The 20,680-nt window shown below is 45.4% G+C and overlaps 1 protein-coding gene across 1 annotated transcript in view; it reads left to right on the top strand.

The window, feature by feature from the left end:
• Positions 1–12,147: 12,147 nt before the first annotated feature.
• The window catches only part of ttc23 (tetratricopeptide repeat domain 23), a 71,318-nt gene continuing 62,785 nt past the window's right edge, over positions 12,148–20,680 (top strand). The window contains exons 1-2 of the mRNA XM_055662791.1: positions 12,148–12,205; positions 12,917–13,063. Coding sequence (XP_055518766.1) covers positions 12,148–12,205; positions 12,917–13,063 — 205 coding nt within the window. The remainder of the gene's footprint in view (positions 12,206–12,916; positions 13,064–20,680) is intronic.

Raw genomic sequence — 20,680 nt, 5'->3', positions numbered from 1 at the left:
TTGGCGTGAAAGAAGGTGCATGCATCCACGATAATGTGATTTATGACAGAAAAATAATGAGGTTTATTCAGTAAAGTCCTGACTTTATTTCGAAATCTTCTCAATGGAGATAAACGGCGCTGCTCACTTCACCACATATATACCAATTAAAGAAGACAAAATGGATTCATTTTGGTACAAGATCTATATCAGTGAAATCTCAAGTCTCTTGAGGAGAGTCACACAGTCACACAACACAGAAACAGGCCCTTCAGCCTTACTAATCCAGCCTCTTAAGGTCTCACTTGCCGATTTTTTCAGCGACCGCTGGCATCATTGACTGACATATCAGGCGCGGCATGACGATGTATTGGCGCGGGGCGTTTTTTGAAGAGTAGCAACAATTTTTCTTGTCACCGCTGGATTTTGAAATGTTCAAAATCATTTGGCGACCCTCATAAGTGACCGAAAAAACCGGCAAGCTCTTTGAAAGGCAGTGTTGTATCTGCCACAACCAGGCCATTCCACGCACGCCCCACCCTCTGTAATAACGTGTCATTTAATTTAGTTGAGTTTAATCTGAAGATAGACACAAAAAAAGCTGGAGTAACTCAGCGGGACAGGCAGCATCTTTGGAGAGAAGGAATAGAGTGGCGTTACAGGTCTGAAGAAGGGTCTCGACCTGAAACGTCACCCATCCCTTCTCTCCAGAGATGCTGCCTGTCCCGCTGAATTACTCTAGCTTTTTGTGTCTGTATCTTCTGTAATGGGCTGCTGAAAGGAAGTCACAGATGTGCATACAATTGCGACTTTTAAAAGCCATTTGGACAGATATATTGATAGGAAGGATTTAGAGGGACCATCTAAAATCCTACACGAGACTCCGTTGATGGTGGGGAAAATAATGAAAGAGTATTTGACCTGAAATTGGAAAACGCAATGTTCATTCCAGTGGATTCTGTGAAGGGGCATGGTGCAGTGGTTATGAATGAATGAATGAATGCATGATTGAATGAATGAATGAATGAATGATTGAATGAATGAATGAATGAATGAATGAATGAATGAATGAATGATTGAATGAATGAATGAATGAATGAATGAATGAATGAATGAATCATGAATGATTGAATGAATGAATGAATGAATGAATGAATGAATGATTGAATGATGAATGAATGATTGAATGAATGAATGATTGAATGATTGAATGAATGAATGAATGATTGAATGAATGAATGATTGAATGATTGAATGAATGAATGAATGAATGAATGAATGATTGAATGAATGAATGAATGAATGATGAATGAATGAATGAATGAATGATTGAATGAATGAATGATTGAATGAATGAATGATTGAATGAATGAATGAATGAATGATTGAATGTATGGATGAATGAATGAATGAATGAATGAATGATGAATTAATTAATTAATTAATTAATGATTGATGACTGCATGAATGATTGATTGAATGATTGAATGAATGAATGACTGAATGACTGAATGCATGACTGAATGAATGATGACTGAATGTATGAATGCATGAATTAATTAATGAATTAATGATTGAATGAATTAATGAATTAATGATTGAATGAATGAATGAATGAATGAATGAAAACTTTATTGTCATTCAGATATACACCTAGACACAGTGCACCTTGAACGAAATTTCATTGCATTTGACTCTCCAAAATCAGGTAATAGTAAAAAGTGCTAGGTGCATCCATAAAAAATGCCTTATGTGCATGGTTCTGTAAAATAAATATATATAAAAAGTTTTTAAAAAGTGTCGATATTTAAAAAGTTCTAGCCTCAGTTTTGTTGATTGTTCAGTAATCTTATGGCCTGGGGGATGAAGCTGTTGCAGAACCTGGTTGTCCCGCTTTATGGTCAAGGTAGTTTGCCATGCATGGGCTCAACGTGGACAAGGACGAGGGTCCCAATCCGAAATGTCTCCTATCCATTCTCTCCACAGATGCTGCCCGACCTGCTGAGTTAAGGGCATGTCCCACTCGGGCATCATTTGCACGTCATGCAGGTGGCACGCGAAGATTTCGTGAATCCCCGAACCCTGGGGTGCTGCGCGCGACCGTGCGGGTCACTGCCTATGTCACCACGCACCGTGCGTGCGTAATGCACGCATCACGTGAGCGTCGTGCGTCATGACGCGTAAATGACGCCCAAGTGGGACAGGCCCTTTAGACAATAGACAATAGACAATAGGTACAGGAGTAGGCCATTCAGCCCTTCGAGCCAGTACCGCCATTCAATGTGATCATGGCTGATCATCCCCAATCAGTACCCCGTTCCTGCCTTCTCCCCATATCCCCTACTCCACTATCTTTAAGAGCCCTATCTAGCTCTCTCTTGAAAGCATCCAGAGAACCGGCCTCCACCGCCCTCTGAGGCAGAGAATTCCACAGACTCACCACTCTCTGTGAGAAAAAGTGTTTCCTCGTCTCCGTTCTAAATGGCTTACCCCTTATTCTTAACCTGTGTGGCCCCTAGTTCTGGACTCCCCCAACATCGGGAACATGTTTCCTGCCTCTAGTGTGTCCAAGCCCTTAACAATCTTATATGTTTCAATGAGATACCCCCTCATCCTTCTAAACTCCAGAGTGTACAAGCCCAGCTGCTCCATTCTCTCAGCATATGACAGTCCCGCCATCCCGGGAATTAACCTTGTAAACCTACGCTGCACTCCCTCAATAACAAGAATGTCCATCCTCAAATTAGGGGACCAAAACTGCACACAATACTCCAGGTGGGGTCTCACTAGGGCTTTACCCCATCACTTGGTTATTGTCATCAGTTACCATTGACAGCTTTTAACCTCTTGCCCTGGGGACATGAGGCTGGAAGAACAATGTAAGGGAATGTAGGTGGTGAAGAGGTGAAGTGAGGATATCGTTGTCCACTGCATTTCGTTGTCTCTGCCCTGTACACTGACAATGACAATTAAAGTTGAATCTGAATCTGAATGTGAAAAGATATAAGTACAAACAAAGACATTGTGCCCACTGCAATATCACTCAGATCGTAAAAGCAATAGGCTCCCTTGTGTGGGAGTTCATTAAATCGAATAACATTTACTCTTTGAATTTTATCAATTGTAATAATGCAGAGGAGATTTATTGGCTGTTATTAAAAAAAATAAGCATTGCTCCAGAACAAATAATGGTGAGTTGCGGGGCGAAAGTCAAGTTATTTATTATCCCACTGGGTGATTTAGTAACTTTGCAAGGTGAGGTGGCAGAGACTTGCATGGTCAAACTAAAATGGTCCATTTTAGTAGCTCATCTAAGGTGAGCTATTGGCTGGGGTGGGAGATTGCAACCTTCACGTGGTCCGCCCTGTTTCAACGAATGCAACCAACCTGGCGTGCACAAACAGAAGATCAAACAGAACAAGTTGTCTTACAACTTTAGGCTGTGCACGCCATACGCAAGGAGAAGAAGAAGAAGCTATTGGCGATAACATGTTTCTCTGTCCTGGATGATCTACAGAAGGTGTTGCCTCAAAAAGGCTGCCAGTATCACCAAGACCCTCACCACACTGGGCCACCTCCCATAGAGACACAAAGCTGGACCCGCCACTCCTCTTGTGTCCTGTCGCCAATTGCTTATTTAGTACTCTGAGTGCGGTCTTTAAGAAGGAGATACGATTCTCGGCCTGTCCCTTTGCTATGAATGGCGGCACAGTGGCGCAGTGGTAGAGTCGTTGCCTTACATCCGCTTCGTCCGCTGGACTGGAGGGTGGCAGCTTCGGAAGCTTTGTTCCGCCCCCCCCCTGCCGTGGGGTTTGAACGAGAGCTCGGATGCCACCGCTGGATTTACCCAACATCAGAAGCCTGGATCGCCTCAACGCAGAGGGAGAACAAGGAGGGGGAAGAGACAAGGACTTTAAGACTTTCGCCTTCCATCACAGTGAGGAGGTGCCTGGCAGACTCACTGTGGTGGATGTTAAATTGTGTTAAGTGTGTGTTTTGTTATTTTATTCTATGTTATGACTGCAAGGTATACAATTTCATTCAGGGTGAAATGTCTGAATGACAATAAAGGAACTTTACTTTACTTTACTTACATCACCTGAGACGCGAGTTCGATCCTGACTATGGGTGTTGTCTATACAATTAAAATAAATTGGATAGTTATATGGATGGGAAGGGAATGGAGGGTTATGGTCTGAGCGCAGGTATATGGGACTAGGGGAGATTATGTGTTCGGCACGGACTAGAAGGGTCGAGATGGCCTGTTTCCGTGCTGTAATTGTTATATGTTATTATATATGTTATACGGAGTTTGTGCGTTCTCCCCGTGACCTGCGTGGGGGGCTTTCCCCGGGTGCTCCGGTTTCCTCCCACACTCCAAAGACGTACAGGTTTGTAGGTTAATTGGCTTCGGTAAAAATTGTAAACTGACCCTAGTGTGTGTGGTGGGACGGGGATCGCTGGTCAGCATTGGACTCAGAGGGCCTGTGTCAGCGATGTATCTCTAAATTAAACTAAACTAAACTAAACTAAAACCCCTCTCTTCACTGTCTCCCTGTACCTCTAACACGTGGTGGCTGTCAGATGAACAAAACGCATTTGTTGTTGTCTCCCTTGTTCTCGAGCTCACTAAATCGGGAGCCTTTTTTAATAACTTCTCCATTGCGTACATGGTGACACTTGGCATAATTTTAGCATGAAAATAATGAAACATCCCATTGGAATTACTTTTTATTCTCGGGGCCAACTCAGAATATTAAATCTGAAGCCGTCTATCCGCCTTATGGGAATGTGACTGTCTGTAGGTGACGTTTAGCTATCTTTGAAACATTGCAATTATAGAATCAGCGAAAGTAGAATTGTGTTTCAATCATATATTTACCATTTCAGGATATCCCAAAGTGCTGTTCAGACACTAAAATAAATTTGAAGTGTAGTTACTGTCATAAAGTAGGTAACACCACAGACAAATCGATCTGGCCTTTGTGGATACAAGGAGATTCAGATGTTGGTTAATACACAAAAGGATACAAAGCGTTGGAGTTATAGTTCTGTCCCATGGTATGAGTTCATGCAAGAGCTCTCCCGAATTTTAGACATAGACATAGACATAGAAAACAGGTGCAGGAGTAGGCCATTTGGCCCTTCGAGCCTGCACCACCATTCAATATGATCATGGCTGATCATTCAAATCAATATCCCATCCCTGCCTTCTCTCCATACCCCCTGATCCCTTTAGCCACAAGGGCCACATCTAACTCCCTCTTAAATATAGCCAATGAACTGTGGCCTCAACTACCTTCTGTGGCAGAGAATTCCACAGATTCACCACTCTCTCTGTAATTATTTTCTCATCTCGGTCCTAAAAGACTTCCCCCTTATACTTAAACTGTGTGACCCCTTGTTCTGGACTTCCCCAACATCGGGAATAATCTTCCTGCATCTAGCCTGTCCAACCCCTTAAGAATATTGTAAGTTTCTATAAGATCCCCCCTCAATCTTCTGAATTCTAGCGAGTACAAGCCGAGTTTATCCAGTCTTTCTTCATATGAAAGTCCTTTCATCCCAGGAATCAGTCTGGTGAACCTTCTCTGTACTCCCTCTTTTTAAAAAAATCAAACTCGTGGCTGGTATGTCGGAGTTCGGGGACGTCTCTTAGCGGCTCGTAACACTAACGGCAGGTACTCGGGAAGACTCGCTAACGGCAGGTAAGCACGGGAAGACTCATGAAGATTTTTCAACACATTGAAAAGTGTCCACGAGAGCCCCGAGTACCGACGAGTGGCTGTTACCGTAAATCTTCTCTTGGAATGAACTCGTACCGTGGGACTGGGCTTTTAGCCCTTAATAGATTGGAGCTGAGGTAAGGTTATGGTCAGGATTGTGTAGGATGGTTCCAAATTGTAATGGTTAATGAGAAGAAATGGTTCTTGAATTCTTGAGGCAAGGATTCTCAGACTCCTGTACCTTCGTCCCAGTGGTGTCAGCGAGATGGGAAGCTGGCCAGGGCGGTGTGGGTCTTTGATGATATTAGCTGCCTTCTTGAGGCAGTATGTCCTGTAAATCTCATTGCCAATAGAGAGGTCAGAACCCCACACTGGACGAGACGACGTCTGCCACTTTTCTGCAGCCTCCTTCATCCTTGAGTGTACCAATTACTGATACAACTAATCAGTATGCGTTTCACAACACACCTGTACAAGTCTGATGTTATATTTGGCGGCATGCCCGATCTCCTGAATCTTCTGAGAATGCAGAGGCAGTAGTGAGCTATCTTTGTTACTTAATCACTGTGCTTTGCCCAGGACAGGTCATCAGAGATGTATTCGCCCAGGAACCTCTTTCTAAATCCTTTTACAAAGATGTTGGCAAGGAAACTTTGATAAGTTGTTTAGAAAATAGTCTAGTTTATTGTCACGTGTACCGAGGTGCAGTGAAAAGATTTTAGTTGCATGCTAACTAGTCAGCGGAAAGACTATACTTTCATTGCTTTCATAGCTTTCATTGCAAAAGGATTTGAGTATAGGAGCAGAGAGGTTCTACTGCAGTTGTACAGGGTCTTGGTGAGACCACACCTGGAGTATTGCGTACAGTTTTGGTCTCCAAATCTGAGGAAGGACATTATTGCCATAGAGGGAGTGCAGAGACGGTTCACCAGACTGATTCCTGGGATGTCAGGACTGTCTTATGAAGAAAGACTGGATAGACTTGGTTTATACTCTCTAGAATTTAGAAGATTGAGAGGGGATCTTATAGAAACTTACAAAATTCTTAAGGGGTTGGACAGGCTAGATCCAGGAAGATTGTTCCCGATGTTAGGGAAGTCCAGGACAAGGGGTCACAGCTTAAGGATAAAGGGGAAATCCTTTAAAACCGAGATGAGAAGAACTTTTTTCACACAGAGAGTGGTGAATCTCTGGAACTCTCTGCCACAGAGGGTAGTTGAGGCCACAGTTCATTGGCTATATTTAAGAGGGAGTTAGATGTGGCCCTTGTGGCTAAGGGGATCAGGGGGTATGGAGAGAAGGCAGGTACGGGATACTGAGTTGGATGATCAGCCATGATCATATTGAATGGCGGTGCAGGCTCGAAGGGCCGAATGGCCTACTCCTGCACCTATTTTCTATGTTTCTATGTTTCTATGTTTATACATGATTACAATCGATCCGTCAACAGTGAACAGAAATAATGTTTAGTTCAAGATAAAATCCTGTAAAGACCGATTAAAGATAGTCAAAACATCTCCAATGAGGAGGATAGCACCTCAGGATCGCTCTCTAGTTGTTACTAGGATGGTTGAGTTTCCTGATAACAGCTGGGAAGAAACTATCCCTGAATCTGGAAGTGTGCGTTTTCACACTTCTATAACTCTGATGCCTGATGGGAGAAGAGGGAGTGACCGGGGTGAGACTGGTCTTTGATTATGCTGGTGGCCTTGCCAAGGCAGCGTGAAGTGTAGATGGAGTCAATGGAAGGGAAGTTGGTTTATGTGATGGTCTGGGTTGCATCCACAAACTCATTATTACGAGAAAAAAATATGCTAAAAACAAAATCTGTCCAAAACTCTAAATACATTCTTAATGTGTCTACACTTTCAATAATGCTCGTGTTTAGAGATACAGCGCGGGAACAGGCCCTGTCGATCCCTGTACATGAACACTATCCTATACCCATTAGGGACAATTTTTACATTTAAACCCCTGTCCCACTGTACGAGGTAAATCAAGAGTTCTCCGGAGTTTTCACCTGATTCGAACTCGGAAAATGTCCGTAGCGGGTCCTTAGGAGTTCGTGGATGTCCCATCGCGGCTCGTACGAGTAACGGCAGGTACTCGGGAAATCCGGTAAACTCGTGACATTTTTTCATCACTGTGAAAAATTTCCACGAGTTAAAAAATACTCGTGATGAAAAAAATTGTTACTTTTTACTGGTACGATCCGCTACGGGACATCCACGAACTCCTAAGGACCCGCTACGGACATTCTCCGAGTTCGAATCAGGGGAAAACTCGGGAGAACTCTTGAATGACCTCATACAGTGGGACAGGCCCTTTACCAAGCCAATTAACCTACAAACCTGTACGTCTTTGGAGTGTGGGAGGAAAACGAAGATCTCCGAGAAAACCCACGCAGGTCATGAGGAGAACGTACAAACTCCGCACAGACAGCACCCGTAGTTGGGATCGAACCAGGGTCTCTGGTGCTGCAAGCCAGCAACTCTACCACTGCACCACCGTGGCCAACCTCACATTGGGACCCATGGCCTCATCTACCTCCCCAAATATCTCAATCTCTCTCTCTCTTTGAAAAATCCCACGATAATATTTCATGATGTTAACATTAATGTCATTCTTGTTTGTAAGTTAATAATGGGTGTTCTCAACTAATTATGTTGCTATAGTGACTTCTAATAATTACGTGTTTTTAGATGTCAAATTGTATAATTCACATCTTATTATTTGTTTTGTACTTTAGAGTTTGGGGTAAATTAACTACTCTGCATTTATCTTTCCTTCCTTATTGTGCTAAATCAAGGATTTGTTTCTCCCTTCTGACCTGACAACAGTGTGCTCAGGGAAACAGATAGTTACCAAGGTGAATAACAGCAAGTTGAAATTATATAGCAACTCTAATATCGCAAAAACAATGCCGAGTGTTTGAGTTGTATGTTTAAAAAGATTGAGTAATATTTGGAATATTTTAAGATTTCAGGTGCCTTTCCGATGCAGGTTAAGGTAAGGTTCACATTTTAATTCCTACCACTGATGTCTCATTTTTACACCTTGCACTTCCTTATCTCTGTATCTCTCTCTCTCTATCTCCACTGAGTCTGAAGAAGGGTCTCGACACGAAAACATCACCCATCCCTTCTCTCCAGAGATGCTGCTCGTCCCGCTGAGTTACTCCAGCATTCTGTGTCTACCTAATGGATATGTCCGTCAGCATGTCCACTCCAGTACTCCCGAAATCTTACCATTACCACTGTAAGATGGGAAACAGAGCAGCATATAAGCACAAGTAGGCAAAAATGCTGGAGAAACTCAGCGGGTGCAGCAGCATCTATGGAGCAAAGGAAATAGGCAACGTTTCGGGACAAAACCCTTCTTCAGACAGATGTGAGGGTGGGGGGGGGCGGGAAGAAGAAAGGAAGAGGAGGAGCCAGAGGGCTGAGGGAGAGCTGAGAAGGGGAGGAGAAAGTAAGGGCTACCTGAAATTAATGTCAATGTTCATGCCGCTGGGGTGCAGACTGCCCAAGCAAAATATGAGGTGCTGCTCCTCCAATTTACGGTGGTCCTCACTCTGGCCGTGGAGGAGGCCCAGGACAGAGAGGTCGGATGGGGAATGGGAGGGGGAGTTGAAGTGCTGAGCCACCGGGAGATCCGGTTGGTTATTGCGAACTGAGCGGAGGTGTTGGGCGAAGGTACGTGCTAAGGGACTCGCTGAAGCTCGGTGGAGCCAACTCCAAGGCTCGATGGGGGAGGACCACAGTCTAGGGTCCTTCCGCTGCTGGACATAGGGGGCACGGTATGGTGGAGACGCCCCTCAAATTAAATTAAGGGAAGGTATCCCACGCCAGGGGGCCACATGAGTGGCACGGGTGGGGGACTGTTTGGTGAAATTTGACAAATGTAAAAAAATTGTACTGGAAAAATTTGTATAGTCTCCGAAAATGTCGGATGAATTTTGTTTGTTTGAATGGTTCAGGAATTGTATATATTTATCAATTGAATAAAGTCTATTTTGAAATAATTTAAAAAAAAAAAAAAAAAAAAACTGAACTGAGCGGAGGTGTTGTGCGAAGCGATCGCCAAGCCTACGCTTGGTCTCACGGATGTAGAGCAGCTGACATCTAGAGCAGCGGGATGCAATAGATGAGGTTGGAGGAGGTGCAGGTGAACCTCTGCCACACCTGGAACAACTGCTTGGGTCCTTGGATGGAGTCAAGGGGGGAGGTAAAGCGACAAGTGTAGCATTTCTTGCGGTTGCAAGGGAAAGTGCCCGGAGAGGGGGTGGTTCGGGTGGGAAGGGACAAATTGACCGGGGATATGGATGCACAGCAAGCTCCCACTAATTGCAATGGAATAACAATCAACATAGCTGCTTTCTTTCAGTTGAGAAGGAAATATGAGTCCCAGCGCATCAGGGAGAACCCACCTGCTATTCTTAAACATTGAGTCATGAGGTTTTTTTTTAAATATAAATATCTATTTGGGAAATTAGCAACGAATTAACCAAAGGGAGAACCTCCAACAGTGGCAGCTGCGACTCTGAGCTCACATCTCCAAATCGGAGGTGGGATTTGTTATCCTCCATTAGGTCATCAAATGACAAGGGGATTCAGCTTGGTGACAAAGCTCTCCCTCTACGGACTCTCCAGGGACACGTTGGGACTGTGTGTCAGATGAAACTCATCCACCCTTGTGTATTGACTCAGATGTACATGCCGTTGGATCCCATTGGGGTGGTATCACCAGCATCTTTCAGGTAGGAATATCTCATGGAGGACAGCAGGATTGAAGTCTGGCAGGGTAAAGCTTAATGAGCATAATGTGAACTTGTGGAATTCCCTGCCACTGAGGGCAGTGGAGGCCAAGTCACTGGATGGATTTAAGAGAGAGTTAGATAGAGCTCTAGGAGCTGGTGCAGTCAAGGGATATGGGGAGAAGGCAGGCACGGGTTATTGATGAGGGATGAGACAATAAATAGCGGTGCTGGCTCGAAGGGCCAAATGGCCTCCTCCTGCACCTATTTTCTATGTTTCTATAATGAAACTATCAGGAATGCATTTCGTTGTCTCTGTACTGTACACTGACAATGACAATTAAATTGAATCTGAATCTGAATAGCTGCTAGATGTAGACATAAGGAAACTGGAGGTGCTTGTTTACCAAAAGCACAACTTGACTTTACATTAGACTTTAAACTTTAGAGATGCAGCACAGAAGCGGGCCCCTTCGGCGCACTGAGTCCACGCCGACCAGCGATCAGCCCATACACTGACACTATCCAACAAACTAGGGGCAATTTACCATTTTATCGAAGCCAATTGACCTATAAACTTGTTTAAGAAGGAACTGCAGATGCTGGAAAATCGAAGGTACACAAAAAAGCTGGAGAAACTCAGCGGGTGCAGCAGCATCTACGGAGCGAAGGAAATAGGCAACGTTTCGGGCCGAAACCCTTCGGGTTTCGACCCAAAACGTTGCCTATTTCCTTTGGGTTTCGTCCCGAAACGTTGCCTATTTCCTTCACTCCATAGATGCTGCTGCACCCGCTGAGTTTCTCCAGCATTTTTGTGGACCTACAAACCTGTACGTTTTTGGAGTGTGGGAGGAAACCGGAACACCCGGGGAAAACCCCCGCAGTCACAGGGAGAACGTACGAACTCCACACAGATAGCACCCGTAGTCAGGATCGAACCCACGTCTCTGGCGCTGCACCACCGTGCCGCCCCACACCGAGAGTAAGTCAACAGGTCAGGCAGGATCTCTAGAGAACGTGGATAGGATGGCCTGGTGTTTGTCTGTGGGGTCATGGTCAAGGGGTAGGTATAAAGAAGGGCCTGGTCTCAGCATGGTAGAGGTCAGCCTGCCAGACTATAACGGCTTGTGCAGGAAGGAACTGCAGATGCTGGTTTAAACCGAAGATAGACACAAAAAGCTGGAGTAACTCAGCGGGTCAGGCAGCATCTCTGGAGAGAAGGAATGGGTGACATTTCGGGTCGAGGCCCTTCAGACTCAAGAAGGGTCTTGACCTGAAACGTCAGCCATTCCTACTCTCCAGAGATGCTGCCTGACCCGCTGAGTTACTCCAGCTTTCTGTGTCTCTTCTCAAGCTATATCGGCACCTCTCTATGTCGGCTGGTTTAGTAATGTCTCTGTCCCACTTAGGAAACCTGAACAGAAACCTCTGGAGACTTTGCGCCCCACCCAAGGTTTCCGTGCGGTTCCCGGAGGTTGCAGGTGGTTGCCGGAGGTTGCAGGTAGTGGAAGCAGGTAGGGAGACTGACAAAAACCTCCGGGAACCGCACGGAAACCTTAGGTGGGGCACAAAGTCTCGAGAGGTTTCCGTTCAGGTTTCCTAAGTGGGACAGGGGCATAATAGTGCTGGGATGGCTGCTGAGCAAGCGAAGGGCTGTGTGTTCAGAGGGGGTGAGGTTGGAGTCCGATGAAGACCCCACACATCTCCATCATGGACTGTTCATTCTTCTGCCCTCGAGCAAAAGGTACCGCAGTATAAGGAGCAGAACAGCCAGGTTCTGCAACAGCTTCTTAAGGGGTTGGACAGGCTAGATGCAGGAAGATTGTTCCCCATGTTGGGGAAGTCCAGGACAAGGGGTCACAGCTTAATAACTTTTTTCACACAGAGAGTGGTGCATCTCTGGAACTCTCTGCCACAGAGGGTAGTTGAGGCCAGTTCATTGGTTATATTTAAGAGGGAGTTAGATGTGGCCCTTGTGGCTAAAGGGATCAGAGGGTATGGAGTGAAGGCAGGTACGGGATACTGAGTTGGATGATCAGCCATGATCATATTGAATGGCGGTGCAGGCTCGAAGGGCCGAATGGCCTCTACTCCTGCACCTAATTTCTATGTTTCTATGTTTCTATGTTTCTAACATGCCATTAACCTTCTCCACTGCCTATTATACCTGCAGTTTACTTTCAGTAGCTGATGTACAAGCACACCCAGATCTACAATACCTAGTCTAGGATGGCCTGCCCTCTAGTCGGTTCCTCTACATATTGGTTTAAAAAACGATCCCGTATACATTCCAGGAATTCCACCTCTTCAGCGATGTTACCAATTTGCTTGGCCCAATCTATATGCAGATTAAAGTCACCCATGATAACTTATGCTACAAATTATTTCCTGCTTGATGCTATCCCCAACTTCCCTATCTATTTTCTGTATACAACTATTTTATTCCTTTTTGCAGTTCCGCCCATATTTTACCCTCGGGCTGGGCCGCCCCCGACGGTGACAGCCCCTCACGGGATGCAACCCCGCGCCAACGGGGGCATGCCCCTCACAGGAGCGCTGTTCCAGCCCCGAGCCGGACCGCCCTCACGGGAGCGAGCCTGCGGCAAGTCCTGACCTCTGCCTCCAGAGTCTTTCCGCCATTAGGAGCGCAGACTGAGGCAGAGAAGGGGGATTGCATTCAGACTTGCATTTTCTATGTTGGCCATCGTACTTTTTGATGACAATAAAGTCTTTGATTGATTTTATTGATTGATTGATTGATTGATTGATTGATTGATTGATTGATTGATTGATTGATTGATTGATTGATTGATTGATTGATTGATTGATTGAAGGGTCCAGACCCAAAACGTCACCTATCCACATTTTCCAGAGATGCTGCCTGACCCAGGAGAAGCCGCCAGCCCATCAGATCGTGCCCAGATCGTGTTGGCAATATCATAGTCAGACACTTTCTGGCAGCTTCGATCCACAACACAGCTTCCCGTCTGCTATTTAGAATCACCCTTGTTTTTATTTGATTGTAAGATTTGAGTATAGGAGCAGGGAGGTTCTACTGCAGTTGTACAGGGTCTTGGTGAGACCACACCTGGAGTATTGCGTACAGTTTTGGTCTCCTAATCTGAGGAAAGACATTCTTGCCATAGAGGGAATACAGAGAAGGTTCACCAGACTGATTCCTGGGATGGCAGGACTTTCATATGAAGAAAGACTGGATAGACTCGGCTTGTACTCGCTAGAATTTAGAAGATTGAAGGGGGATCTTATAGAAACTTACAAAATTCTTAAGGAGTTGGACAGGCTAGATGCAGGAAGATTATTCCCAATGTTGGGAAAGTCCAGATCAAGGGGACACAGTTTAAGGATAAGAGGGAAGTCTTTTAGGACCGAGATGAGAAAAACATTTTTCACACAGAGATTGGTGAATCTGTGGAATTCTCTGCCACAGGATGTAGTTGAGGCCACAGTTCATTGGCTATATTTAAGAGGGAGTTAGATGTGGCCCTTGTGGCTAAAGGGATCAGGGGGTATGGAGAGAAGGCAGGTACAGGATACTGAGTTGGATGATCAGCCATGATCATATTGAATGGCGGTGCAGGCTCGAAGGGCCGAATGGCCTACTCCTGCACCTATTGTCTATGTTTCTATGTTCAAACATTGATGTACAGGGATCATTAGGGCTAAAGAAGAATGAGCTGGCCAGGGATAGAATCTCCCAGGGAATCGCAGCAGCATTCTGAGACACTTCTTAATAAGTTGAGCAGAGCCACAACACAAGGCTTACCTCCAACGTCGATCTGTTGCCATAGCTACCCTTAGACCGGGCTTAGTATATGGAATTATGAAATACTTCTCCAATGATATTTGGGAAGGGTTATTATAATTTCAGCTTTACTGCGCTTGGACTGACTGCGGTTTAGTTTAGTGATACCGAGCGGAAACAGGCCCTTCGGCCCATCGAGCCCATACGGGCCGGCGATCCTCGCACAAACACTATTCTATACACACAATAGAGACAATGTTTACACTTATAACAAGCCAATTAACCTACAAACCTGAGGTAGATAAAAGTGCTGGTGAAACGTCGCCTATTTCCTTCGCTCCACAGATGCTGCTGCACCCGCTGAGTTTCTCTTGCATTTTTGTCTACCTTCGATTTTCCAGCATCTGCACAGTTCCTTCTTAAACCTACAAACCTGCACGTCTTTTGGAGTGCGGAAGGAAACCGAAGATCTCGGAGAAAACCCACGCAGGTCACGAGGAGAACGTACAAACTCCCGACTTGTCCAAGTCCTTCAGCAGAGTCCCTGCTTTCTCCAAGGTACACAAAAAAAACTGGAGAAACTCAGAAACTTGAGTCTGAAGAAGGGTTTCGGCCCGAAACGTTGCCTATTTCCTTCGCTCCATAGATGCTGCTGCACCCGCTGAGTTTCTCCAGCTTTTTTGTGTACCTTCGATTTTCCAGCATCTGCAGTTCCTTCTTAAACACCCTGCTTTCTCTACACAGCCTACCCTTCCCCTAATTTTGTATTATCCACAAACTTGGCTGCAAAGCCCTCAATCCCCTCGTCCACATCATTAATACACAAGGCACATGCTGTACCATGCATGTTTGGTGTTCTCTTCTTGTGATAGAAATCGGAAAGGGATGCGTGTATCAAGAGTGTGTTGGCTGGCAGGAGAAAGACGTGGCCCCACCTATGGAACTGACTGAGTGCCCTGGGAAGGCACTTGCCAAGTGTTGTGTGTACCTGGGCCATTCAATATGATCATGGCTGATCATCCAACTCAGTATCCCATCCCTGCCTTCTCTCCATACCCCCTGATCACCTTAGCCACAAGGGCACGCAACTGGCGGTAAGGTCCAGGGGGCCTCAGACCCCAGACAGAGAGCAAGATTCACCACTCTCTGTGTGAAAACCAAACCTCAACTTTCTCATCTCGTGGAAAAGGATTTCCCTTTACCTTAAGCTGTGACCCCTTGTCCTGGAGCGTCCCAACATCGGGGGGAAGGCATCTTCCTGCATCTGCCTGTCCAAGAAAAGGAGTCTCCGTAAGTCTTGGACTCCATGCCCTCTGGAACCTGACCCAGATCTCTCAGGAGAGTGTGGTGGCTGTCTATGCCCAGTCTCCCCACGTAAGACAGTCCTGACATCACAGGAATCAGTCCATGTAGGGGATAGTACCCTGGAGACACCCATGGCCATCCACGACCAAAGGGGCCTAAAGACCTACGGATCACTGTTGTGTTCTAAGATTCAATATGGGGTGGAAGACCAGGTTCAGGAATAGCTACTTCCCCACAGCCATCAGGCTATTAAACCTGGCCCGGACAAAACTCTGATTATTAATAACCATATTCTGTTATTTGCACTTTACCAGTTTATTTATTCATGTGTGTGTATATATTTATATTATGGTATATGGACACACTGATCTGTTTTGTAGTAAATGCCTACTATGTTCTGTGTGCTGAAGCAAAGCAAGAATTTCATTGTCCTATACAGGGACACATGACAATAAACTCACTTGAACTTGAACTTGAACTTGATTGCAACCTTCACGTGGTCCGCCCTGTTTCGACTAATGCAATCGACTGGACGTGCACAAACGGAAGATCAAATAGAACAAGTTGTCCAACAACTTTAAGCTGTACACACCACTCGAAAGAAGAAGAAGGATTCAATATTATGTCCTAAGGATTAATATTATGTACCATAAGGACCAATGTTTAGTACCTAGGCAACAGAGCTCTTAGTTCTGCATCAATAGCCCTTGGGTAATCCGACTATTGGTCTAGAAATGTGACAACACCACCATGGCTCCTTAACATGGCTGGTTGCCAATTGTTGTTTGATCGCATTCCTCTCGAGCAGCTTGATTTTTTTACATCATTAAACATAGAAACATAGAACATAGAAATTAGGTGCAGGAGTAGGCCATTCGGCCCTTCGAGCCTGCACCGCCATTCAATATGATCATGGCTGATCATCCAACTCAGTATCCCGTACCTGCCTTCTCTCCATACCCCCTGATCCCCTTAGCCACAAGGGCCACATCTAACTCCCTCTTAAATATAGCCAATGAACTGTGGCCTCAACTACCCTCTGCGGCAGAGAGTTCCAGAGATTCACCACTCTCTGTGTGAAAAAAGTTCTTCTCATCTCAGTTTTAAAGGATTTCCCCCTTATCCTTAAGCTGTGACCCCTTGTCCTGGACTTCCCTAACATCGGGAACAATCTTCCTGCATCTAGCCTGTCCAACCCCTTAAGAGTTTTGTAAGTTTCTATAAGATCCCCTCTCAACCTCCTAAATTCTAGAGAGTATAAACCAAGTCTATCCAGTCTTTCTTCATAAGACAGTCCTGACATCCCAGGAATCAGTCTGGTGAACCGTCTCTGCACTCTCTCTATGGCAATAATGTCCTTCCTCAGATTTGGAGACCAAACTGTACGCAATACTCCAGGTGTGGTCTCAGATTAATCTCTTGATTAAAGATCAAGTCCAGAGTCAAGAGTCAATTGTGTTTTATTGTAATATGTCCCGGATGGGACAATTAAATTCTTACTTGCTGCAGCACAACAGAATATGTGAATATGTAAATGGGATGTCAGGACTTTCATATGAAGAAAGACTGGATAGACTCGGCTTGTACGCGCTAGAATTTAGAAGATTGAGAGGGGATCTTATAGAAACTTACAAACTTCTTAAGGGGTTGGACAGGCTAGATGCAGGAAGATTGTTCCCGATGTTGGGGAAGTCCAGAACTAGGGGTCACAGTTTAAGGATAAGAGGGAAGTCTTTTAGGACCGAGATGAGAAAATCATTTTTTACACAGAGAGTGGTGAATCTGTGGAATTCTCTGCCACAGAAGGTAGTTGAGGCCACAGTTCCTTGGCTATATTTAAGAGGGAGTTAGATGTGGCCCTTGTGGCTAAAGGGATCAGGGGATATGGAGAGAAGGCAGGGATGGGATACTGAGTTGGATGACCAGCCATGATCATATTGAATGGCGGTGCAGGCTCGAAGGGCCGAATGGCCTCTACTCATGGACCTATTTTCTATGTTTCTATGTAAACATTGTATGAAATGGGGAAAAAAAGAATAAATAGCATATATAGCGCAATAATAATATAGTCTTTTGCAGTTCCGAACTCAGATGATGCATAAATCCATATTGTTACCAGAGCTGGTATAAATCTCATCTCTTAACGTAACAGAAATCATTGGCATTATAAGCACGCCACTTCTGATGTAGGCTGCCTACTGTAAAGATGTGATTGAACATGTCTCGAGATGTTCGATAATGAAATGGATATGATGCATGAAAGTTTTGTGAGATGATCAGAGGACGCACAGCTATTTGCCAAGAACCCTCTGGGCACTTTCCTTCCGCTGTTTCTTTCATTTAGTCCATGCTGTGAACCATTCCCCTTGCCTCTGCTGATGATGTCAGTGATGCCTGCCTCTGGCCCCCCTCGTGGGATTCCAGCTGAACAAAACGTTCCTCGTTTCCAACAAAATGAAACAACAGGGGGGCGAGCAAATCAGAGCAAAAAAAAAACACACACATATTACACGGAGGAATTTCAGGTTTGCATCAATGGAGTGGTAGAATCATTGTTGCGTGACTCTGCTCAGCCCATCAAACCCATGCCGGCTTCGAACAGAGCAGTCCTCCTCAGCCTGCCCGCTCTCTCAGTTGCAAAACACTCGCCCTCCCTTTCCCACACTGTAGTCCCTGCACTCCCTCTCTCCCCATCCTTCCCACACCCAAATCACACCAGCTTCTCGTTCTCACCTAGCAAACAGCTAACAATGGCCGGGTTCCTTGATCTTCTTTACTTTTTTACAAATCTTACATTCATTTGTTCTATATCACGCGACATCACTGTCTATATCTCTTGTTTCCCTGACCCCTAACTAGTCTCGGCCCAAAACGTCACCCATTCCGTCTCTCCAGAGATGCTGCCTGTCCTGCTGAGTTACTCCAGCTTTTTGTGTCTTATCTTCGAATAGAGCAATCCTGACTCGGCACGGACTCAGGGCGTCTTTTTCTTCCATGCCCACCCACTCCGCCTCTGTCTCTGGATGTTAATTTGCAGGGAAATGCTGGTTGGCACTGACCCGTTGGGCCGAAGGGCCTGTTTCTGCCCAGTATCTCTAAACAAAACTAAACTAAACCTAACCTCATCTATTGCATCCGCTGCTCTAGATGTCAGCTGCTCTACATCGGTGAGACCAAGCGTAGGCTTGGCGATCACTTCGCCCAACACCTCCGCTCGGTCCGCAATAACCAACCTGATCTCTCGGTGGCTCAGCACTTCAACTCCCCCTCCCATTCAGAATCCAACCTTTCTGTCCTGGGCCTCCTCCATGTCCAGAGTGAGTCCCACCGTAAATTGGAGGAGCAACACCTCATATTTCGCTTGGGTAGTTTACATCCCAGCGGTATGAACATTGACTTCTCCAATTTCTGGTAGTCCTTACTTTCTCCTCCCCTTCTCAGCTCTCCCTCAGCCCACTGGCTCCACCTCTTCCTTTCTTCTTCCCACCCTCACATCAGTCTGAAGAAGGGTCTCGACCCGAAACGTTGCCTATTTCATTCGCTCCATAGATGCTGCCTCACCCGCTGAGTTTCTCCAACATGTTTGTCTATCCTCAAACTTATATCCTCGGGTTCGTGATTCCCACTACTCTGGGTAAAAGACTCGGTCCATTCACCCTATTTATTTTTCAACTTTTTCACACAAAGGGCGGTGGGCACATGGGATGAACTGCCACAGGAGGTAGTCGAGGTGGTATACGGATAGGATAGACAAAAATGCTGGAGAAACTCAGCGGGTGGGGCACCATCTATGGAGCGAAGGAAATAGGCAACGTTTCGGGACGAAACCCAAAGGAAATAGGCAACGTTTCGGGTCGAAACCCGAAGGGTTTCGGGACGAAACGTTGCCTATTTCCTTCGCTCCATAGATGCTGCTGCACCCCGCTGAGTTTCCCCAGCATTTTTGTGTACCTTCGATTTCCTTCGCTCCATAGATGCTGCTGCACCCGCTGAGTTCCTCCAGCATTTTTGTGTACCTGTAGATGGGGTGTCTTGGTCAAAGAGGGCAAGTTGGACCTCATGATCTTATAAGATCTCCCCTCATCCTCCTGCGCTCCAAGGAATAAAGTCCTGGCCTGCTCAACCTTTCCCGATAGCTCAGACCCTCGAGTCCCGGCAACATCCTCGTAAATCTTCTCTGCGTCCTTTCCAGCCATCTTGGATCGGTGATGAAGTTGGAATTAAGCACCAGGGAACTGTTCAAAACCGCGAAACTGCCCGTCCACGAATAATTGGGCCCCCTTGTGTAATTAAATAAATCACTCAACGGGCTGAACCTCAGTGGTGACTTACAGAACTAAACTGAGGCGTGATTAAGAACGGTATATCTTACAATTCCTGGCATTTTGAAATAATGAACTGTGAAGGATTGTGTTGCAGTTGGTGTGAAATCAATGTTCAGTGTGTCTGCTTAATTAGAAAACAACAGTGCCTTGTGACAATCTCAACTAATGAATTGTAAACCTTTTTAGCAGGAGTATAAATAGAATTGAAAAGCCACAGCAAGGTTACGGAAGAGGTTCACAAAAGCGCTGTCTGTCTGGTTAGTGAATATAGCAATAAGGACAGACTGGACAAGCTTGGATTGCTTTCTCTAGAGCATCAGAAGCTGATGGGGGACATGATAGAAGTATATACAGTAAGATTATGGTTTAAGAAGGAACTGCAGATGCTGGAAAATCATTAAAAAACTTAAATTAAATAAGTCAATGTTCATACCGCTGGGGTGCAGACTGCCCAAGCAAAATATGAGGTGCTGCTCCTCCAATTGTGGAAGTGGTCCTCACTCTGGCCATGGAGGAGGTCCAGGACAGAAAGGTCGGATTCGGAATGGGAGGGGGAGTTGAAGTGCTGAGCCACCTAAACTCAGTTGAGCCGAAGGGCCTGTTTCTGTGCTGTACCACCTTATGGCCCGATGACTCTTCAAGTGTCGCTTAATCGATTCATTGTCATTGATAATTTAGCCTCCCAGTTTCTTCTGTTTTCTGACCATCAGCTTTGCAGTGGAATCCTGAATCACGCAAACTAACGACCTTAGAGATCTCCAGATAATTTCTTCCCGAGGTAATCAAACATCAGTTTGAAGAAGAAACGTATTTTAATCTTCGCTGG

The sequence above is a fragment of the Leucoraja erinacea genome, chromosome 36 (genome assembly GCF_028641065.1).
Source record: "Leucoraja erinacea ecotype New England chromosome 36, Leri_hhj_1, whole genome shotgun sequence".
Classification (NCBI taxonomy): Eukaryota; Metazoa; Chordata; class Chondrichthyes; order Rajiformes; family Rajidae; genus Leucoraja; species Leucoraja erinaceus.
The sequence above is the reverse complement of the archived record's forward strand: the minus strand, read 5'-3'. Positions and strand labels throughout refer to the sequence as shown.